At 39.8% G+C, this 24,358-nt stretch overlaps 1 protein-coding gene across 1 annotated transcript in view; it reads left to right on the top strand.

Annotated features, from left to right (window-relative positions):
* Nucleotides 1-23,166, top strand: part of ryr2a (ryanodine receptor 2a (cardiac)) — a 551,531-nt gene extending 528,365 nt beyond the window's left edge. The window contains exons 96-103 of the mRNA XM_060830792.1: nucleotides 784-844; nucleotides 3,774-3,920; nucleotides 4,349-4,483; nucleotides 5,457-5,613; nucleotides 14,642-14,706; nucleotides 15,941-16,041; nucleotides 20,523-20,574; nucleotides 22,860-23,166. Of these exons, the coding sequence (XP_060686775.1) occupies nucleotides 784-844; nucleotides 3,774-3,920; nucleotides 4,349-4,483; nucleotides 5,457-5,613; nucleotides 14,642-14,706; nucleotides 15,941-16,041; nucleotides 20,523-20,574; nucleotides 22,860-22,955 (814 nt within the window). The 3' untranslated portion in view covers nucleotides 22,956-23,166. The remainder of the gene's footprint in view (nucleotides 1-783; nucleotides 845-3,773; nucleotides 3,921-4,348; nucleotides 4,484-5,456; nucleotides 5,614-14,641; nucleotides 14,707-15,940; nucleotides 16,042-20,522; nucleotides 20,575-22,859) is intronic.
* Nucleotides 23,167-24,358: the final 1,192 nt, after the last annotated feature.

The raw sequence follows: 24,358 nt of genomic DNA on the forward strand, positions 1-24,358 counted from the left end.
AAAATTGATTCATTTCGCTCAATAAATTGCTGGGAATCATGCAGATATCATTGGAAACAAATTGTAAAAGATCATTGCAAGGATTTCCTTTCAAAACAAAACAATTAAAAACATTGTTGCTTAATGATCCTTAAAATTAATTCCAATATGTGTAGATGTGCTAATAAACAAATCATCAGGTGTTTTGTCTTTGAGGAATACTTGGCTAAGTTTTGCTGTAAGTTGTGATTTTCTTTTTGATATTTTGCAAATATTGTCAGAGCTAGCATCTCTTGGCTCTTTTTTTCCCCACAATTTGGGCTCAGGTTCAGGGTAGTGCCAACTATGCCTAAGTTAAATACTCTAAAGATTCTTGTCCTAAAAAGGTGGTGGTGGGTCTTCTTTTGTAGTTATTGTTTTATAACTGAATGGCCGTCCTAAATCACCTCAAATGTCATTTACTTTCTCTTAATTCCATAGATGAATGCAAGTTCTATTCTTCCTTACTCTCTATTCCTAACAGAAGACTTCCTATGAAGTGTTTGTTATCAACATCCTTTATCAGGGACTATCAGAGCTTGGGACTGCAGAGCTGCGATCTGTCTAATTGCCCAGCACCTCTGTAAGGAGGAGCATCCTCCCAGCAGGGGGTGCACATATTGCCCTCAGGCAACACATATTCTACTGAATGTAAGCTGTCGACGGAACAGCTAACATTGGCAGGGTTGTGTTGTCCAGTAACTGTGCGGGTGATGGGCTGAGAAACAAATGTACAAATTAACTTATTTGTTTTGTTTCACACAGGCTGAACTCCATCGACGTCAAGTACCAGATCTGGAAGTTGGGAGTAGTATTCACAGATAATGTAGGTATCAAGTAGGGGACAGAAGTTAATTCAATTTTCAATAAAACACTTTTATAAATGTGGATGACTCAATAGTTAGTACTGCTGCCTCACAGCACCACGGGTCTGGGTTCGATTCCAGCCTTGGTTGACTGTCTGTGTGGAGTTTGCACGTTCTCCCAGTGTCTGCATGGGTTTCCTCCAGATGTTCTGGTTTCCTCCCACTGTCTAAAGATGTGCAGCTTAGGTGGATTGGCCAGGCTAAATTGTCCTGTAGTATGCAGGTGAGGAGGAGCCATGGTAAATGTGAGATTATGATGCTATGATGGGGGTTGGATTTGGATGGGATGTTCTTCAGGGGGTCGGTGCAGACTTGATGGGTGTCTTTCTGCTCTGTACAGATTCTTTGAAATATAAGAATGGTGTAAATATTTTCATCTTACAACTCTGACAAAACTACTCTAAGAAGAAAGGCTGTTTTTATCATCCATAATAATTACTTCCATTTGTATGCGTGTCTGCACCTGCACAAGTTTTTCACACTTATTTTTTTCCTTACCACATCCTCTCAGAAAGGCGGCTTTAGTTTACTGTCCAGGAGCTTCCTAATGCCATCTTAAAGAACATGATGCGGAGCAACCGGTGTTGGACTGGGGTGGACAAAGTTGAATATCACACAACACCAGGTTATACTCCAATAGGTTTGTTTGGAAGTACTAGCTTTCGAAGTGGTGCTCCTGCATCAGGTAATCAGTCACCTGACCAAGGATCAGCACTCCGTAAGCTAGTACTTCCAAATAAACCTTTGGACTATAACCTGGTGCAGTGTAATCTTAAAGAACATTACTGAACCACTAGATTTTTAAGACAACCCATAGTCACTTTACTGGTGACTGCTTTTCCATTCCATATTTTTATTTTTCATTGAATTCAAGTTCTTATACCTCCATGGTAGTATTCAACCTCATTTTTTCTAAACTACTTAGTGTAATAATCCACTAACATAACCAACACGCAAATTGACATTGCCAAGATCAGAGCTTAAAAATTGTCTTAAAAATTATCTTTCCTTTGCTTTTCTCTTGGATTTCACTCCCCAGCCCTTCAATTTAATTGCTTTGGAACCAATGTTTGTTGTTCCAGTATGGAGTTATCAGATAGCAATTTCCTTCTTGTGGAATTCTGTAATTGCCATGTTTTTAACATGATGCATAATTAATGTCTTAGTGAATCTATCAAAGCCAATTGGTTCAGTTTAATGTGTAAAATATATTGGGGTTACCAAGTAGTTTATCAGTGGCCATTCGCACTCAAAGCATCAAAGGTTGGAAAATCCGGGTCATAAATCTCATCTGAGTAGTTTGATACATTTTTGAAACAAAACTCACTACTTTTACTTATGTAGTACTGTTTTTAAAAATTCCACTGACATAAATCCATCACGTAGTGAACTTTCTCAGTGGCAATCAAGGCAGTAACTAAAGGGGCCTAGTGCTATTATCACTAGACTATTAAACCAGAGACCCAGTTAATGTTCTGGGTTAACAAAAACGGCAGATGCTGGAAAAACTGAGCAGATCTGAGGAAGGGTCACCAGACCCAAAACGCATCTCTGATTTCTCTTCACAGATGCTGCCAGAACTGCTGAGCTTTTCCAGCAACTTCTGTTTTTCTTTCTGATTTACAGTGTCCTCAGCTCTTTAGGTTTTTAATGTAATGGGGTCTCAGGCATGGCAGGTGGTGGAATTTGAATTCAATTTAAAAGAAAACTGGGATTAAGAGTCTAATGGTAACCACAAAACCATTGCTGATTATCAGAGACAAACCGCCCAGTTCACCCATGTCCTTTATGGAAGGAAATCTGCCATCTTTAGTTGGTCTGGCCTACATGTAACTCCAGACCCAGAGCAATGTGTTTAACTCTAACTTACCTCTGAGCAATTAGGTGTGGGTAATAAATGCTGACCTGATCAGTGGCGTACACATCCTGTGAATGAAGTTTTTAAAAAACAGTGTTTGCCACAGAAGGTTTTGAAGAAAGCTTCCCTTCATCTTTCCTCATTTACAAATCTCTGATTGAACCTATTTCAGGACTTGACTAATAAACCGTATTGTTTATCTTCACTAAGTATTGTAACTGAAACCTTTTGATTTTGTAAAGATTGCCTACAGTTGAAAATTATCCATTGCATTAATTGAATTCCGCTACAGGAACACCACAACCATGAATCTCCATGATTGGACTGGGGTGTACAAAGTTAAAAATCACACACCACCATCAGGTGGTTGTGGATGTGATGAAGGAGCAGCGCTCTGAAAGCCAGTGTTTCCAATTAAACCTGTTGGACTATAACCTGGTGTTGTGTGATTTTTAACGGTGAATCTCCATGGTTGGTTTATTGTCTCTCCATTCCAAAAGGAGTCAAGCAGAACCCTTAAGGAAGCTGACAATCCTTTGGGAATTTTGGGAATCAAATCTTTCATAGTTCTATAGAGAAATGCTACAGACTTGAAGTGGAGCTTGGGTTGAAAGGTGGTCTCTGTGGTGAATTAATGATCTTATTTGCACGTCAAGTGCCTCATGTTTGTGTTTTAAATTGCCTGCACTAGAGGGAAATTACCCCTAGCAAACTGACATGTAAAATCTTGCAAGATGCGCAAGCAAAATATTACTTCAGACAGAAATGAAAGGGAAGCATTGCAAATTTGAAATAAGATTTGCACAGAATAGCAGGTCATTCAGCTTTAAAGAGAAAGGAGTAGTTTGTGATGAATGGTCTCTAGGTGAAGCGTTAGTATTTATTCTGTTCACAGCTATTTAATAGACCATTTTCTGTTTTCATTTTCGAACTCAATGCAATGTGTGTGCACTCAATAAAATTCTTTCTCTTCTAGAAAATACACTTCTGTGTGCTGTCTGCAAGTAATGCTTGTTTCTGTTTGCTTGCAGTCCTTCTTGTACCTTGCCTGGTACATGACAATGTCAGTTCTGGGACATTATAACAACTTTTTCTTTGCTGCCCATTTGCTGGATATTGCAATGGGATTTAAAACATTGCGGACCATCCTGTCATCTGTGACACACAACGGCAAACAGGTACTTGGATGCAAGCTTTTTAAGTATAATGTTGGATCCACAAATGAATAGCAGGCACATAGTCCCTGTATAACATGTTTATGAGGATTTTTGAATGTGTTTTCTATCAACTTGCCTGTAGCAATACTTTGAAACTTAAAATGCAAAGTGCAGAGATTTATTTGTTCTCATTTAAGCATACGCTTAAGATACAGCCAATTAAGAGATGCAACTTAATACAGCCTGAGGAAATGGGAAAACCAAATATTGTATGAATTGGTCAAGAGGTAATCTTTGTATGATTGAAAGACTTTGGGAAGTTATTCCTCAAGTTGCTCTGATAAAACAATTGGGTAATCATCCAGTAGAATCTTCAGTTTTATGAAATAGATGGCTATTAATGATTTCACATTGATCTGACGCTTCTCTCCCCCTTTATGTTTACGCAGCTGGTATTAACCGTGGGCTTATTGGCTGTTGTGGTGTATCTGTACACAGTGGTTGCTTTTAATTTCTTTCGCAAATTCTACAACAAAAGTGAAGATGGAGACACGCCAGACATGAAGTGTGATGATATGCTGACGGTAGGTGCTGTACTTGTTTGGGAAAACATGTCAAGTCTGACTCGTTTGAATCAGAAGCTGGAAAAGAAACACAGACCTGAAAGGCTATTTAGACCAGTAGGCACTTCCTTTGTGGTCACAGCCCATGAGTTTCCATTGGATGGAAACTGAGGTAGCATTCTTTTGATTTCCTGGCACATACTCGCAATGGAGAAGCCTTTAAACCATAAGTTGACCTTAATATTCTTGTTTAAATGGGCTTACAAGTTGTCTCACACATTTTAACCATCACCGTTGATCATAATGTTTACCTTGTTATGCTAAATTATACTTTAAGGATGAAAGATGAATGCTAATACAACTGATCTGCTAACGGTGTAGCCTTTATAAAAGAGCTTTGTGTTAGTAAATGGATTCATATTTATTTTTAAGGTTCCTTCTCCTTTATGAAATGCTGCTTCTAATTGTCTTTTAATTTTTGATTCATTTCTGTGAACAGTTACTGGATTTTCTCTTGCGTTTCCCCAGCATATCCTGTACTCTAACAATGTTTATACAGTGAATATAAAATGTGGGCTGTTTTTGGTTTAAACTGCTTCTTTTGGCTTTGCAAAGTTCTTCTACTGAAGCTGCAGGGAGACAGTGTACCAAGCCCTGTGGAGATTCACCTTCAGAGTTACACTCGATGGTTTATCTAAACCACAGGAACATTTCAGGGTCCATCAATGAGCAATGATGAATTGACATCAGGGTTTTCTGCTAAGGCAGCAGATCACAATTCAATTATATGAACATAAGATGCTTGCAATATTTTGAAAATGGACATGGGAGTATTGATTCTTGGATTAGGTGAATTTTTTGTCAGGTTTTCAATTACAATGATTTGTTGATTTGGTGGTTTGAAGTATAAACAAAGGACAAAGTATTTAGAGAGCTCAATCTGCAAGTGAGATGAATGCTCATCTGAAGTTGTCACTTATTCTTTTGTTTACAGTGTTACATGTTTCACATGTACGTGGGTGTTCGTGCTGGTGGAGGTATTGGTGATGAGATTGAAGATCCAGCTGGAGATGAATATGAAATCTATCGAATTATCTTTGATATCACCTTCTTCTTTTTTGTAATCGTTATCCTGTTGGCCATCATTCAAGGTGTGGAGATATTTTGCAAGCGCATTTTGCTGCTGCTCGGGGAGATTGTATTATTGTGACTATGTTTCACCATAGTCTCCATCAGGGGTGGGGAACCTGCGGCCTTAAGGCTGCATGCGGCCTTCTAGGCCATTGTGTGTGGCCTTTTGAATTAATCCAAATTTGGCAGAACAAATTTTTTTTTATTAATATGTCTTTTTTTGTCCCACAAAGTAATTAAAAGGTTAGTTAAATTTAGAATTAACATTTGTTTTTCATTTTTTTTTAGTTAGTACATAGTAATGAGATTTTTACAAAATAATGTGAATTTTGAAGAATATATAATTGAAGTTTCTAGGATGCGGCCTTATTAGATTACAACTAACATAATGTGGCCTTCCAACATGAAAAGGATCCCCACCTCTGGTCTCCATTAATAGTTTTGTGAGGGCAGATGGATTTATATAAGCAATACACTGATAGAATATCCATCAGGTGGAAACCTAAGTGACACAAGTGGAATGCTTCTTCAGACGTTAACCAATAAATATCCTGACTATTTGATGCATGAGCAGTGAAACAAGAAAGTAGTGGCTAGTCAATAAGTAATGCTGATAACTATGCTTATTGTGCACTAAATAATGTTAGAACTAATGATTTTAACATTTTAAATTTGATGGAGTTATGAATATGTGGCATATCTCATTTCATCTGTACTCCAAAGTTTACAGTCATAATGGTGTAAAATTAATTATATACTATGAAAGATTGTGAGGAATCTTAGAGAAACTCAGCAGGTCTGGCAGCATCAATGGAGAAAGAAACAGAGTTAATGTTTTGAGGCTGGTATGACTCTTCTTGAGTTCTGACTTGAAATGTTAACTCTGTTTCTCTCTCCTTTGATGACGCCAGACCTGCTGAGTGTCTCCATCAATTTCAGTGTTTGTTTCAGATTCCGAGCATCAGTAGTACTTTGTATTTACTATTGTGAGGAATCAAGGAGTAAAAGCACTTCTTTGGTAACGCGTTGGACAACAGACAACAGAAGGACTCAGGTCTAATCTGTGGTTTATGCATGTTGGCTAACTTTAGCTGGCATGGAAATTAAAGCATTGTAATCAGTTTCAAGTGCCTTTGGGCAAAGGGGAAGGCAAAAAAAAAGCCAGAAGTGTTGTTACTGAATTCCAGCTTCCTGTTTACACTGGGGAACAAGTTAGTACACAATGGATGACACTGAAACTGAGCTTAGTCTTAATGGCATGTTGCCCAGTCGCCAATGTCCATCATCATCACCATAATGTTTAAATGTCATTGAAATACCCAACACAAAATATTGTTTTACGTGGTCTTGGAAATTGTTGCAGATATCGGGCAGTTTCTTCTGGTGGTACAGTGGGTTTCCTGCTTCAGCACATGTTCCTCATGAACTGAAGCCAATACACTCTTGGGAAAAAGGGGGCCAAAGATCCTATGAATTGGTGTCCCAGCTGGGAACTGCCACCCTGATCATTGAGTCATAGAGTCATAGAGATGTACAGCATAGAAACAGACCCTTAGGCCAATACGTCCATGCCGACCAGATATCCCAGCCTAATCTAGTCCCATTTGCCAGCACCCGACTCATATCCGTCTAAACCTCTCCTATTCATATACCCATCCAAATCCCTTTTAAATAATGCAATTTTACCAGCCTCCACCACTTCTACTGGCAGCTCATTCCATATACACACCACTCTCTGCGTGAAGAAGTTGCCCCTTAGGTTCCTTTTATATCTTTCCCTTCTCACCCTAAACCTATGCCCTCTAGTTCTGGACTCCTCCACTTCAGGGAAGAGACTTTGTCTATTTATCTTATCTATGCCCTTCCATCTTGGAATAGATTCAGGGAAATCTACCCCACAATCCCTTGCACTGTTGTTATGACATGGGTAAACCTTCCTGCTTAATTTAAACCAGCAACACAGAAAAGATTTATCCTGTGCAGTAACCTGTGAAAATTCGAGAGGCCAAGAACTATTTAAAGTGAAAATTAACAACTCTATTCCTTAAAGTATAACACAGAATAATTAATTAACAAGTACTTACAGCTCCTTCCTCTAACCTATTTTTTACCTTCCCTTCTTTAATATCAGTCTGATAAAATCCCCAATTAAGATCTATCAAACAAAACTCCTTACCTTAAAACCAGACAGTTTTTGGTTCTTCTTTGTATTCCTGTCTTCTTTTCTTCTTCTTGGGGATTCTGCTTCACTGGCTACTGATTGATAAAGGTACATTTAAGAGAGCCATTTTTGGGCAGTCTCTACATGCTGGTAGTTTGGCAGTTTTCCTCCCAACTGTTCAATTCTCCCTGGTCTTATACCCCCAAAAGCATCAAATTGTGTCATTGGCTTTTAAGATTGTCAGTATACTAAATTCAAACTGATTGGAGTTTGGTTTTTTTTGGGATATAATTTAAACTGATTGGTCTAATTCAAATCTGTTTTTGTCTCCAGGCAACCAGCTACCCTAACTGCTGGACCAAAAGGTTACATTATATCTTTTTCAGAGCACTTAGTACTGTCAGGTAGTTCTCTTGCTTTTCACTCTCTTAAAGGTACAGTACACTCACACCTTCATAACACCTCCCCCTTAAAACAAAATCAGACTCATATCCAATTCTGAGATTGGAGGACTGTACTGAGAAAGTTGGACAAGCCAGTTACATCACCAAGTTGGACTTAATGCGTGGTTACTGGCAGGTACCTTTATTAGAGACAGCAAAAATTTCTGCGTTTGTAACTCCAAATGGGCTAGATCAGTTTAAAGTAATGCTCTTTGGAATGAAGAATGCACCCGCCACATTCCAAAGACTCTCAAACAGAGTTGTGGTTGGGTTAACAAACTGTGCAGTCTATTTGGACGATGTACTGATCTTTAGTAAGTCCTGATAAGATTTTTTTCTATTTTTTAAACACATTTCCCTAACATACTGATAACCTTAATATAAGTTCACCTTAACTTTTTCCCATTTAATATATAAAACATTAAATAAATACAAATCTCATCTCGACTTTATCAGTTAAATCCGCGATAACGCACCTGCAATTACATTCTTGCAACCCGCAACTTATGATTTTTAAATTAAAAGTCTATAACGTAAGACTCCAACAAAATAGTCTCATATTCTTGTCTTAAAGTGTTCTAAGAATGTAAACAGATTGTGGTCCATGTACACCACCATCTCTGACGCATTGTTCATAACATACACATTAAAATGTTGTAAGGCCAGTACCAAACTCAATAGTTCTTTTTCAGTCATGGAGTATTTCCTCTTGTGGATGTTGATCTTCTTTGAAAAGTAACCAACTGGCAGTTCAATCCCATTCTCATCTTCCTGTGGGAGAACAGCTACAACTCCTATGTCACTAGCATCGATCGTAACTTTAAAAGATTTTGAAAGGTTTGGTGTAGCTGAAACTAGTTTGGTGGTTAATTTTGATTTCAAATGATTGAATGCCTCGTGGCATGGCTCTGTCCACCAAAGCTTTGTGTTCTTCTTCAGCAAATTGGTTAATGGTGCCACTACACTGCTGATGTTTGGAACAAACATCTGATAGAATCTGCTGAGTCCTAAGAATTGAAGCACCTCTTTCTTCAAGCTTGGTCGTGGAAATTCCTCAATGGCCTTCATCTTTGCGTTTCGTGGGGTCAACCTTCCATGATCGATGTTATCTCCCAAGAGCATCACCTCTACTTTCATGAATTCAGTTTTATTTAAGTTTATCACCAGTTTTGCTTCTTGTAGTCATTCACAAAGCTCTGTAAACTACACCATGTGATCTTACCAGGACTTACTAAAGATCAGTACATCGTCCAAGTAGACTGCACAGTTTATTAACCCAACCACACTCTGTTTGAGAGTCTTTGGAATGTGGCGGGTGCATTCTTCATTCCAAAGAGCATCACTTTAAACTGATCTAGCCCATTTAGAGTTACAAACGCAGAAATTTTTGCCGTCTCTAATAAAGGTACCTGCCAGTAACCACGCATTAAGTCCAACTTGGTGATGTAACTGGCTTGTCCAACTTTCTCAGTACAGTCCTCCAATCTCAGAATTGGATATGAGTCTGATTTTGTAATGGTGTTGACCTTCCAATAATCCACACAGAATCGTTGAGTCTCGTCCGATTTGGGAACTACGATGATCGGCGAACCCTACTCACTCTGGCTTGGTTCAATGACGTCCTTGTGGAGCATGGCCTCCACCTCCACCTGGACCTCCGAAATAATCTCTGCCTCCTTTTCAGAGTATGCATCCACATATATATCTTTTATCATCTTGACCTGCTGTTGCAAGTCTCTTCCCCTTTGAGGACTAAATACTTCTGTCTGACCCTCTGCCTGTTCAGGGTTTTCCTGTCAAACAGGGTATCCGCTAACTGAACCTCAACTCCTTCATCTTTTTCTTTACTTTTTGCTTTGTGCTGTGACTTAAGATAGTGGGATCTGGCTACGACACAGTCTGGGAAAATACCAGGATATTTCTGTTTTAACTCCTCAGTTTCTCTCACTTTTAATTTAATCAACCACAAGTCACCAAAATTAAACAATTGTCTCACCTACATTTTATTTTAAGATCAAGGACACTAATCTGCAAATATTTACATGTGCTGAAATTTTTCGTATCCCCAAATCTATTCAACTCTGTCTAAACCAGTTCAAATCCTGACAACAAGCCCCCAAACTGTTATGACACAGAGTAAACCTTCCTGCTTAATTTAAAACAACAACACAGAAAAGATTTATCCCGTGCAGTATTCTGTGGAAATTCAAGAAGCCAAGAGCTATTTAAAGTAAAAATTAACAACTTTATTCCTTAAAGTATAAAAGAGAATACTTTACTAGCAACTATTTCCAACTCTTTCTTCTCACTATCTTTTACCTTCCCTTCTCGAATATTAGTCCAATAAAACCCCCGATTAAGATTTACAAAACAAAACTTGTTATTTCAAAACCAGGCAGCTTTTGGTTCTTCTCTGTATTCCTGTCTTCTTCTTCTTGGGGATTCTGCTTCACTGGTTACTGATTGATAAAGGTACATTTAAGAGAGCTATTTTTTGGGCAGTCTCTCCATGCTGTTGGCTTGGCAGTTCTCTTCTCAATGTTCCCTGGTCTTATACCCCCAAAGCATTGAATTGTGTATTTGGCTTTTAAGATTGTCAATATACTAAATTCAAACTGGATTGGAGGTTGTTGTTTTTTGGGGGTATAATTTAAACTGATTGGTCTAATTTGAATTTGTCATTGTCTCCAGGCAACCAGCTACACTAACTGCTGGACCAAAAGGTTACATTATATCTTGTTCAGAACATTTGGTGCTGTCAGGCAGTTATGTTATGTTGCCTTTAACTCTCTTAAAGGTACAGTACACCCAAACCTTTATAACACTGTAATGGCCAACATATGGCAACTAAATAACTTGATTGGAGGTACGGTGGTGAATTTGGATCTGCCATAGCATTGAATTGTTTCTGTTATAGCTTTGAAAGCTAAAATTAATGAAGACTGCATGGCTTCATTTCTTAACACAATTCCTGGAACCAGGAACACTAGTTTATTTCAATGGAAGGTTTTTCAGCTCCTGCAACGAGTTTGATAATTATCTTTGAACTGCTTAAGGGTACTTAGTTCTCTGCCAATGTTTGACACGGTGCAATGGGTACAACCTTGTGTCTTTTGGTTTTTGTTTTGCAAGACCTAGAGGTAAAACAGAGAAACCCTGGGATCATCTGACAGCACTAGACACACACAGCAGTTACCCATCTGTGCAGCCACACCAGAATAATATTCAGGCAGAGACTTCTGTAGACAATTCCAACGTTACAAAGGAAGTCATCTCTTGTTCTTTACAGATCAACAGAATCTGGGGATTGCATGTATCTCTTATGCTGTCGAGTCTCTAGTGATTGTAACGAGGTCAGTAGTGACGAGCCAAAAAGTATGCTTCTGAAGAAATTCGCTCACAACAGTCTTCTTTGAGTATTTCTGGCATCATGCTATCCTTTGGGAAGACAAAGTGTGGGGAAAAATGAGTCCTATTCTGGCTGGCAGTCAGTGACTAGTGGTATGCCTCAGGGATCGTTATTGGGACAGCAACTATTCACAATTTATGCAGATGATTTGGAGTTGGAGACCACGTGTACAGTGTCAAAATTTGCCGCTGACAATGAGTGGCAGAGCAAAGTGTGCAGAGGACTGTGAAACTTTGCAGAGGAACATAGATACATTGAGTCAGTGAGCAGAAGCCTGGCAATGTCAGTAAATGTGAAATCATACATTTTGGTAGGAGTAACAGCAAAATAGATTATTACTTGAATGGTTAAAAAGTTGCAGCATGCTGCTATGCAGAGGGACCTGGGTGTCCTTGTGCATGAATCACAGAAGGTGGGTCTGCAGGTACAATAGGTAATTAGGAAGGCAAATGGAATTTTGTCCTTCATTGCTAAAGGGGTTGAGTTTAAAAGCAGAGAGGTAATGTAGCGGCTGTACAAGGTGTTGGTGAGACCATACCTGGAGTACTGTGTGCGGTATGGTCTCCTTACTTAGAAAGCATGTACTGACACTGGAGGGGATGCAGAGGAGGTTCACTAAGTTGAATCTGGAGTTGAGGGGGTTGGCTTATGAGGAGAGGCTGAATGATTTGGGATTATATTCATTGGAATTCAGAAGAATAAGGGAGGATCTTATAGAAACACATGAAATTTTGAAGAGAATCAATAAAATAGAAATAGAGAAGATGTTTCCACTGGTAGATGAGACTAGGACAAGAGGGCATGGCCTCAAGATTAGAGGAAGCAGATTTAGGACTGAACTGAGTTCTTCACCCAGAGGGTTGTTAATCTATAGAATTGCTTGTCCAGGGAAGTAGTTGATGCTACTTCAGTAATCACTTTTAAAGCTAACGTAGATACCTTTTTGAAAAATAAAGGAATTAAGGGATATGGTGAAAATGCAGGTCATGGTGCTGAGGCCATGAAAAGATTAGCCATGATCTTATTGAGTGGCGTAGCAGGCTCGAAGGATCGGACGGCCTACTTCTGCTCTTAGTTCTTATGTCCTCATGTAAGCCCACCTACATGAGCTTGGAGCAGTTAAATTGCTTCACAACATCTAAATCAGAACCAGTCAACATAAATATCTGGTTCAATAGTCACCTGGATCTAATGGAGGTTGATACCAGTATGGCTGTATCAGTGATTGCAAAACCAGTCTTTAACAAAATTCAATCTGGACTCCCAACCTTAAGTTTGCATAAAGTCTCGGCTGGACTGAGAAACTGTACCAGGGAACCTTTATAGATTAAGGGTACACCTTTGGGTTTGGTCTCTTATGAGAAGCAGCTGGATCAAGTATCACTAATTGTTGGTCACAAATAACGAGCCATTATTTGCCATCAGGGAATTTGAGTATTTCCTAAAGTTGAATTGCGATCAGCAGATAAAGACAGCTCCGTATATCATCCAATGCCCAATGGTCTGGTGGGCAGAGCAGACCAAACTTTGAAGGCACGCTCAGCAAAATACATGACAGCTTCACTTGATACCAAACTGTCCCGGTTCCTATTTGACTATCGGAGCACGACCCCCCCCCCCCCCCCACCACCACCACCACCACACCGCCCCATGCAACTACAGGGATAGCTCCAGCAGAGTTGCTAATGGGGAAAAGACTCAGCACCAGGTTAAATCTGATCTTCACAGACCTGGGGGATGGTGAAACACGAGACTCCTCTAAGTGAGAGAGACAGTTTACTTCATGGGAATGAAATTTGGTGCTGAAACCACGGAAATAGCCCTGCGTGGGTAAGAGGCATGGTTAACGTGAGGTCAGATCCTATGAGTACTAAGCTCAGGTAGGTGAGGCAGTCCTGAACAAGCACGTGGATCACACAAAAGCTGCAAACTTGCAAGCAGGGCAGGAACAAACATACCTGGCCTCTCAGAGCAGCCAGAAAGGCTGTCAGAACTGCTGGATTCTCCCCTTCCGTCTAGTGCAAAAGAAACCTCAGAATCTGAGGTGGACACAGGGGGTGTCATCGCCTCGATGCCTTTGCCACCTGAAGAAGATGAATTACTTCCGAGGCAGTCTGAGCGCAAGAGGTGGGTTACAGTCCGGGTACACGCCATCCGTATCTGAGGCTGGGCTGCAGGACCCTGACCAGGTGTGAAAATGGCCCAGGAGAGGCTACAAGAAAAAGGACAGGCCTATGCCCCTGGACTTCAGGGGGAGGAATGTTGTGATTGGAATGAGGTCAGCTAGGTAGCCCTAGTGGAATATGAGCTCCCCGATTGGCACTGTTAACCTGGTCCAATCAGGGAGCTCTGGTTGACAGATATAAACAGGAGGATCCCTTTGATGTGAAGGGCACTGCTTGTCACAGGCCACTCGGGTGTTTCCTTTCTTCCTGGTGGTGGAAATTTGAATAAAGATTCATGCACCTTGTGTCTTTCACTGTGTCTCATACCTGCACACACGCACACACACAACATGGGTGCTGGGGAAAAAATAAGCACTACCGCAGTTGGGCGGTACTGTGGGGGTAAAAACCAAAACAAAAACCCAAAAAAAAACAGGAGGATCAGGGTTCTGTTCACTCTGGGAGCTGGCTCTGAGGAAACTGGATCAATGTCAAATACTCGGCACGTGTAAATAAACAGTGACTTGTTGACGTGATACCAGGCTCTGTTGAGTTATTTGAGAGTCCTTTTGTGGATATAAGTAAAACGAATTAATCAGTTAGATGCATTAAGCAAGCTGGCATGCTAAAGCATGTTATTTTATTTCCTTCACCATGGATAACTGTCACCAGTGTCCCAAGGAGTCTTGATTTCACCTGGATAGCTCTAAGTGTTCCTTTGCTCAATTGACTTCTGGTCACAGGACTGAGTTTTTCTACTCTCACTGCCCTTGCAACTAACAGCGACAGCTGAAGTGAAAATTCACTTCAGAAGGCGCTGCAACTGAGGCTTACCTTTATTAAATGACCTAATTCCTCTTTTCTGTTCAGGTCTAATTATTGACGCTTTTGGTGAACTAAGAGATCAGCAAGAGCAAGTTAAAGAAGATATGGAGGTAAGAGATTTAACAATATCAGGAATGACGCACTTGGTGAAAATTTTAAAAAGTCAACTGTGACTGTGTCCTTGCATTCTTCACTAACATTGCAGGGAAATTTCACATTCTGAATCTCAGAATGTGTAGCTGACATAAGACTTATTTTCTAAGGTAACACAAGCCTCATCCTCCATTGCACAGGGATGTGCTTTAAATTTTGCATCCATTAAAATCATCAGGCCTTACAAGTCCAATTCAAGCAATGTGCCTTTCACAGCAAGTATTTGTAATTGCCTACTAGCTAACCGAAGGTAAACAGAGAAAAAGTAATTTCCCTGGTGGCAACTCAATAATATGGGACAAAACAATTTTAGGATTTGTACAAGGAGCACAAGGAGGGGGATGTGAGAGGATTTTTTTCATGCGAGGTAGAATCAGAATACAAACTGCTTTAACAAAAGGGCATGATGAAAGACCAGAGGATGGGACTATGTCAAAATCTTTTCAGAGAATTGGCATGACAGCAATGGTCTATGAGCTCCTTTTCCTCTGTGTTGGAAAATTGTATGGCTGTACTGCCTAAAACTATGGGGATTTTGCTGGAATTGAGAATAATAGAAATAATTTTCTACTTTTAGACATATAATTTTCTGATAGTGACACCACAAAGAAAGGATAAAGGAGTAGATTTGCATCTTTTCACTGACTGTAAAATTGTTGTCAATCAAAATTGGCAAAACTGTTAAACATTCATCTCCATTGATTCTTAAATCAATTGGACAATTTATAAGGCCAGACAAGGATCTGAAAATCTATCTGCTGGGGTTATGTTTTATTTTAGGTTATGCTATTCCCATTATAATTAAAAGATTAGTCAAGCTCATTTAAAGCAAAATATAAACAGTCCCCCTTTTGGGGTATGCTGTGCTGATAAAAAAACTCTGCATGGGAATTACATTCACCAAACCCACTTTCATGGACAAATAATGTAAGATCAATTTAATTTCAGATATGCAAATATCTCAAATTCCCATCATAATTTCCCACAGCTTGGAAAGGAATATGTGACCATTCGGATGTAAATCTGGGTACTTGTGATGTTTAAGCCAAAAGATGGACAGACCAATCACATAGGCCCATCTCCTGGATCTCAAGCCCACCCTATCAACTGATTATGGTCGTCAGACAATAGTGATCTAGAGACTTCACATGCCAATCTTCTTTTATTTTACTTTTTTAAAATCTCTTTCAGACCAAGTGCTTCATCTGTGGGATTGGCAATGATTACTTCGACACGGTCCCTCACGGCTTTGAGACTCACACGCTACAGGAACATAACTTGGCAAATTACCTGTAAGTACTTGCATTTCCTGCTACTCAATCACACGAAAGCAGCATGCGTGGATTTTTTAATCAGCTATATGGCCACCAGAAGAGAAAAGAAAACAAACAGCCCTCGTCAGTGCTGTTTTTTTTAAAATATATGAAATAGGAATGAAATCCGCCAAGGAAAATAACTCTGTCTAATGTTGAGCTTCACACCACATCCTTTTATGGACAGAAGCCATTTGCGTTGCTGAGCTTCAGGAACTGCTGCTGAACCTGCAGATGGAGGCAGTAAACTTTGAAAAGATGTTTGTGCAGCTGTAAACTTGCAAATGAAAGTCTGAGCTGAGATATGATTAGAAAAATTATATAAACACATAAATATGTGATAAATATTAGACAAGTGATTTAGTTCAGCTCAATTGAATTGCCATTTTTGGCATGCAAGTATGAGGCTTCTTGGTACATGAAGCTTCTGGGTGATTTATAATGCAAAGATAGACTGTGTGCAGTATTGGAGTGCTCATTTTTATAGCGCTAATACTACCCCATGATTTGACATCCACACTTGAGACATTGAGTGGATGTAAGTGATTAGGCTTAGGGTCACATCAGATGTTATCATTTAAAATTTCTGAATCCTGACAGTAACTCACCTCCCACCCAACCGCCTCTGGCTTTAACAGCAGCAGAACAAGAGACTGGGAAGCATACATAATCCCAGGAGACGGGTTTACAATTTAAAGATATTACTGAAGTTGGCTGCCTCTGAATTAACCTGCTTTGTGGGTTTTACAGTGTGCAGCATGGTTTCTCAGGTCTTGAGACGCTCAGCAGTTGCAAAGACATGGTTCAGGGAGTAGGGGAGCATTTTTAAAGCACTGCATATGGGGCCAAGAGGAATTGAGTACTTCATCCCATCTTGTTTCTCATTCTGATGAAGGGTCACCATTGAACTGAAATATTAACTCTGTTTCTCTCCATAGCTGCTGCCTGACTTCTTGAGTATTTCCAATATCTTCTATTTTTATTTCAGATCTCCAGTATCTTGTTAAAAATCACACAATATCAGGTTATAATCCAACAGGTTTAATTGGAAGCACTAGCTTTTGGAGAGCTGCTGAACCACCTGATGAAGGAGCAGTGCTCTGAAAGTTAGAGCTTCCAATTAAACCTGTTGGACTATAACCTGGTGTTGTGTGATTTTTAACTTTGTACACCCCAATCCAACACCGGCATCTCCAAATGATGCCTAGTATTTTCAGTATTGAGCTTTTGTATTTCTGAAAGACCACTGTCTGAGCATTGCTAGAATCTCTTGTTATTTCATCCTGGCAGCATAATATTCGGATAAATAGCAAGAAAACATAATAAAGGAATTGCCAAAGCTGGATCCATATTATTGAATTGATCAATTAATTTGGCAAGTTCCCTGGTTTCTGTGTGTCATAAATAAATAGAATGACAAAGTCATTTCACTAATTTTCATGAGAGAAGTTTTCTCCAAGAAAAGAGTAAAACAAATTAAACCAACAGAATTTAAAATCAGTCAGACTCCTTCTGACTAGAAAATTCCTCAATTCCCATTTGTCTGCCTAAAAGGCATCTTTTATTACAAATTTACAACAGCATTTGACAGTAATGTTGCAGTATTCTGGATATAGTAATACACAGAGGGGAAGAGAAAGCTGTTCTGATTATAGTTCTTGAAAAGGTTTAGAAATTTAAATGCAAAAAGTACAACTGGATAGAAAGGGAGATGGCATTGAGAGAAAATGTGGGAAAACCATGAGGTACAAACAAGTAGAAGTCAAACAGAAAGGTGGAGAGAAGAATAAAGAAAAGGGCAGGGAAAAGAGCCAAACAGGGAGAATATTCCAGGAAAAGGGAGACACCTTTTTTTCTTCTTTTGGCCTTAGCTATAAAGTGAACTAATTATTCAGAAAAGAATGGAAAGGCAAAAGACTCCGGGCAAAGTGCTGTAAGAGCTTGATCAATTTAAAGCCAGTTATATAGTTCGTTTAGCAAGCCAGGCTTTTTCTCAGATTACTCAAATGGGTTCAAGCACAGCAGGTTAGGCAGCATCCAAGGAACAGGAAATTCGACGTTTCGGGCCAGAGCCCTTCATCAGGAAGGGCTTCATCATTCCTGATGAAGGGCTCTGGCCCAAAACGTCGAATTTCCTGTTCCTTGGATGCTACCTAACCTGCTGTGCTTTAACCAGCAACACATTTTCAGCTCTGATCTCCAGCATCTGCAGACCTCACTTTTTACTCAAATGGGTTCAACACTAGTTGGGAAGCTCATTGGTATTTAAATAGAAAACCTGATGTATACAAATTAGATAATGCAGGATCTTCCAGCTTAATATGAAGTTTTTTTTGAACTAGGCTTAATCCTACTAGTATTTCTTCCATTACACTGTTCCTTCTAACCATTTCATCCTGAGTTCCTTTACCCTTTCTCCCCTATGTTACTCCCACCACTTCCAGACCTTTCTTTCCTTTGCTCCCAATGACTTCCTCCCATGTTGCATTGCTTGAGAATTCTCACACCAAGTGCCTCCAACTTTCCCAGTGTTTCTACTGCCCCAACATCCCTTTCTAAGACATGCCAGATCCCAACTTCACTGTCCAGCACCACTGCCATCATGTGGAACCCCAGCCATTGCTCCTCATCCTAATGTATCCACATCACTCTGGGCAGACAATGGTACTCTCTTGCCATTTCAGCCCAAAACTAGCACCAACCTCCAAAAATGTTCCTGGGAAGCACCATTCTTGAGGGAGATGGTGGCATGGTGTAATGTCACTGGACTGGTAATCTATAACCCTAAACTGGGACATGGGTTCAACTCCCACCATGACAGAAAAATTGCAGTATAAAGCTAACCTAATGATGACTATGGAACCCACAGAAAGTTGTTAAAACATTGTGAAGAAGGAATTAGATGTGGTTCTTAAGGTCAATGGGTTTGGGGAGAAAGTGGTAACAGGGTACACCATGTTTCTGTTGGATGGCAGAACAGGGCCAAATGGCCCCTGTGTTTTTGTGAACCAACATCTGCTTCACCAATGCACTTAACTGTCCTCTAGACATTTGGGATGGCCTAGCCAGTTATGCCATATACCATGAAAATTATTTTATATAAGAGGATTTGAGAACCACAGATTTATAACAACATTATCAAAATCATATAAAACATACAAGGTACTAATAGTGACCTATGTTTTCAGTTCTGAATGAAGCCTGAATACTAAATTACTACTTGTCATTCATGCTATTGGAATAGTCTTGGGCAGCAACAATAACTAGTGAAGCAACATTTTTAATTAGTACTGTAAAGATTCCTTGGAGACAATGAACACAGTATGAGCTGCACTTTACCACGTTATTTGAGATCATTTAAATCTGCTAATGAAGTAGAAGCTTGGGATTTACATCCATTAACAGCTTATCAAGCAAACTGTAACTAGATTGGTTTACTCACTTCCCTTGTATTACATCTTTGCTGTGTCTGGTGAAAACAGGCAAGCACTTCCTTAAATTATTTTAACAACCGTCACTTAATAATGAGATGTAGGAGTAGAAGTAGGCCACTCAGCCCATCAAGTCTGCTTCGTCCTTCACTAAGATGACCTGATAATTCTAAAGTCCACTTTCCTGCCTTTTCTCCATAACCCTTGATTCCCTTACTGATGAAAAATATGTCTTCCTCAGTCTTTACAGCTATCTACAACAAAGAATTTATTCCCCTCAGTACATTTTGAGGGGAATAAATTGTACATTCACTTATACATTTTTTATACAATGTGTTAATTTGGGAGAAGGGAATTTTTAGCTCCACTATCTTGACAATTCATGGAATTGGATGCACGGCTGGTAATACGTTACGAGTCAGTCTGAATCTTTGTTGCACACTGTGTTACTGCAGCTAGCCACAAAAAAAAATGGAAAATCAAGCAGAGTCTCAGTCTATTGAACATGATATGGTGGAATTCAAGCAGTTTGGGTTGCTGGTGTCATTAAGCATGCAGCAGGAAGTGTCTCATTTAATTCAGTATACTGTCTGATTCGACTCTCCATTAATAGGGTAAATGTAGGGGAGTGGGTATGGGTAGGTTGCTCTTTGAAGGGTCGGTGTGGACTTGTTGGGCCGAAGGACCTGTTTCCACACTGTAAGTACTCCAAGTCTAAAATCGAAATCTAATGCTCATTTTCTTCCTTCAAATTTGTTGCAAACTGCCACATTTTTGATTCAAACAGACCCTCACAACACAAAGGTGAGTAACGGAGAAAACCATTATCCAAATGTACAAGATAGAAATTCTAGGAGGAATTCAATAACAGCATACTGTGTGTTATCACGATCAGTGCATCGGTTTTCAAAGCCCAATTCATAAGGAGAGGCTCCATTTAATAACATAGAATTTGTACAGGAATCAGTTTCAGATCAATGCATGCAATGTCTGTTTAGATGTTACAAACATATGTCTTTATTCCTATAGGTTTTTCTTGATGTATCTAATTAACAAAGATGAAACAGAGCACACTGGGCAGGTAAGGCCACCTCACTTTCTAATAGAGTGAAAATGGTTGGACTAATGTTATAACACTTCAAGATGCTAGCATATTTGCTAGCATTAATTAGGAGACAAAATAAAACTGCAGATGCTGGAATCCAAAGTAGACAGACAGGAGGCTGGAAGAACACAGCGAGCCAGGCAGCTTCAGGAGGTAGAGACATTGACGTTTGAGGTGTAACCGAAACATCGACTTCTCCACTTCCTGATGCTGCCTGGCTTGCCGGGTTCTGACAGCCTCCTGCCTGTCAGCATTAATTAGGAGTAAAGGTTGTCTACTCAGGGCACACACAGATGGCCATCATTTCTTTTTCACATACTGCCTAACTTTCCTGTTACAATTCATCCTTTCATTTCCAGATACCAAGTTTTGCCAAGTCCTTCGGCAAGTGGCCAGTTATGAAACTTCATGATTCTTGGTCATGATTAGAGTGGGCCAAAGGGATGTTTTACAAAGATCCACGTCAGCATTTTACCAATTGCACAAGCAATTGCATTTCAGCCATATCAGATTACCTCCCCAATACGATTTTAAGATCATAGTATATCGGAGCAGAATTAGGCCTTTCAGCCCATCGAGTCTTCTCCATCTTTCAATCATGGCTGAAATGTCATTCAGCCCATTCCCCTACCTTCTCCCTGTAAACCTTGATCCCCTTAATAATCCAGAGGCTTTAGTAATGAGACTGGACGGGAGATGCTGCCTGTTCCAAGGAGCTGGAAAAGTGCCATAATGAAAGGTCCAATTAGAAGTCATTTTTGGCAGTGCTATTGGTAGGACCAGCCACTCTCACCAGTGGCATTGTGAGGCTTGTAGCTAAATAATGGGGCAGCTTTTTACCTGCTGCCTGAGAGAATAGCCAGACTTGATGGTGCAACTGTGGGTCTCCCACTGTGGGATCTCCTTCCAGTCCTCAGCTCTGTGATCTTCAAAAATATGTTCCCACTTCTTTTGTCCAGCTCTTGATAGGACGGGTCGGGCTTCAGTGCTGCGGGTTCTCTGATTGGGCCAGTAACCTCAGGTGCTTGTCAGGGTCTGCAGGGAATTTTTTGGGAAGCTGACTGTGGTAGAATTGCCAAGCTCTTCCTGCTGCTGTCAGTCAGGGTTTGCATCCTGCTTTTGCATCACCACATCAGGGTCCCAACATCTGCAGTCCCATTTAGGCCACACTGTTCATTGCTTGGCTGGGCCGGGATGAAACGTACAAAACAATTTGCATATGAATTACTCATCCTTTTGTGCATTAAAAAGACTGATACACAGAGAAAGCAGCTTTTAAAGCACCTACCCTCATTCTTTGAGCAGTTCTCCATTTGTCTACTCCATGGTTCTGTTGTTCTCTGTGTGAATTGAAATTTCTTACTCATTCTCTTTATAAGCACTTCCCTTTTGACAAAAAAAAATCTGTTGTTGGTTAGGCCAACATTTATTACTCAGAACGCAGATAGGAATCAAGTGAATCTGGAGTCACATATAGGTGAGGTCAGGACAGCAGTTCCCTTCGCTAAAGGACAATTAGTGAACCCAATGGATTTTTAATGTTAATTAATCAACGTTAGGCTTGCTCTTTATTCCACATTTTTATTGAATTCAAATTTCACCATCTGCAATTGTGGGATTCAAACTCATGACCCCAGGACCCTGACCTGGTGTTCTGGATTACTAGATCTAGTATAATTATCACTGTACCTCCACCTTCCCTAGTTACTTGAGGCTTATCATATTGCTCACTGTTTGTTGAGTGTCATAGAGTCAGAGAGATGTACAGCACGGAAACAGACCCTTTGGTCTAACTCATCCATGCCAACCAGAATTAATCTAGTCCCATTTGCCAGCATTTGGTCTGTATCCCTATAAGCCTTTCCTATCCATATACCCATCCAGATGCCTTTTAAATGTTGCAATTGTACCAGCCTCCAGCACTTCTTCTGGCAGCTCATTCCATACACTCACCACCATCTTAGGTTCCTTTTAAATCTTTTCCCTCTCACCTTAAACCTATGCCCTCTAGTTTTGGATTATCCCACCCCTCGAAAAAGACCTTGGCTATTCATCCTATCCATGCCCCTCATGATTTTATAAACTTTTATAAGGTCACCCCTCAGCCTCCAACACTCCAACACAACAGCCCCACCCTGTTCAGCCTCTCCCTATAGTTCAAACCCTCCAACCCTGGCAACTTGATTGTAAAGTTTTTCTGAACCCTTGCAAAGTATCTGCCATGCACTGGCCCATGTAACACCATATTGTTTATCTGACAGGAGTCCTATGTATGGAAAATGTATCAGGAACGTTGCTGGGAATTCTTTCCTGCCGGAGATTGCTTCCGTAAGCAGTATGAGGACCAGCTCAACTGAACAAGGACTTAGCTGATTCACAGATGTCGAAATACCTACAGCTTTCTTCTTTGAATGCTTTCAAACTCTTTCTGTATATAACCTGATCAGTGTGCACTTGGACCACCGAAGCTATAGCCCACTGAGTCCGCTCTGTCAGCGCATCTGCTTTCAAATTGATGTAGAGAAAACAAAAATTGATTTCAAACTGTGTGCAGAGACGTTTTAAGACATTACCTTCATCTTGTGAGCACATACATGAAAGATGATAAATTGCTCTCATCTTATACATTTATGTATTTCTTCATCTGGAATGGTATATACTTTTTGATGTGCAGAGCAATCTGCTTATGGACACTGGGCTGTGATGAGGAAATAGTGCCTTACTATATGTGGGTTGAGCTATGCAAGGAGTTGTGTGCATGACCGTGTCACACTGTAAATCAAACTTTTGATGTACATGCTTCTGTCTGACTGCCGTGCGTCTCAGGAGAAGTGTAGGACATTCACATGAACCTAAGATGTTAGTTTCTGGTTATTTAGCTCTTCCTTATTTTGGTAATGCTCTTATGCAATACAGTAATGATCTGAATCTTTGCTTAAAAAGATTCTTTCAGAAGAAAATAAAGATATTTCATTGCATGTTTATTATGCAAGCAAAACAGAACAATTAAAAAAGCAAGCTGATCAATGTAACAACTATTTTTTAGGTATAAGGTTATTGATAAATCTGTAGTTACCAAGTGTTGTGTACTTGATTGTAGATTCAGAACCAGTTTCATCAGCCAAGAATGCAGTGTTTAAACTTGGTTGTTGCCTCCCATTTTTTCTGCCACTTGTATTAAATATAGTGATTGAGGAATAACTGCCCACTCATTTCTGATTGAAGCTGAAGCAATATTCATTCAGGGATTTCATCGACCACCATTGTAAAGTAACTGTGTAGAATACTTCATTTGAGTTGTTTTAAATTGTAATGCAAATCTTTCGAAATAAAACATTCAGAATAAAAGCACGTATCTTTCTTTTTTTAAGAAGCTTTTGTAAACTGAAGCAACTGATCATGAATAAATATTGCCAAGCCCAGTACATCTGAATTCACACATGATATATTTTGAGTTTTGGGACTCTTATTTAAAACCCTGATTAATGAGTGTTTTGCTTTGTGTTTTATCTGTGATATTGCAATCGAGCTGTGTGGAAGAGCATTTTCTGAAATCACATGATACAACCACCACAAATATTTTTCTTCCACACAATTCTTCCATCCCTGCTCTGATGACTGAACTCTGAACTCTGGAGGAAGTTCCTGTCATATGTTTCCCTGTTCAAAATTACAGCATGACTTTGGGGCCCAGTGGTAATAGCCCTACACCTGTGGCTAGAAGTTCTAAGTTCACATCCTACCTACTTCAGAGATACGT

Source organism: Hemiscyllium ocellatum, chromosome 10 (assembly GCF_020745735.1).
Source record: "Hemiscyllium ocellatum isolate sHemOce1 chromosome 10, sHemOce1.pat.X.cur, whole genome shotgun sequence".
Lineage (NCBI taxonomy): Eukaryota > Metazoa > Chordata > Chondrichthyes > Orectolobiformes > Hemiscylliidae > Hemiscyllium > Hemiscyllium ocellatum.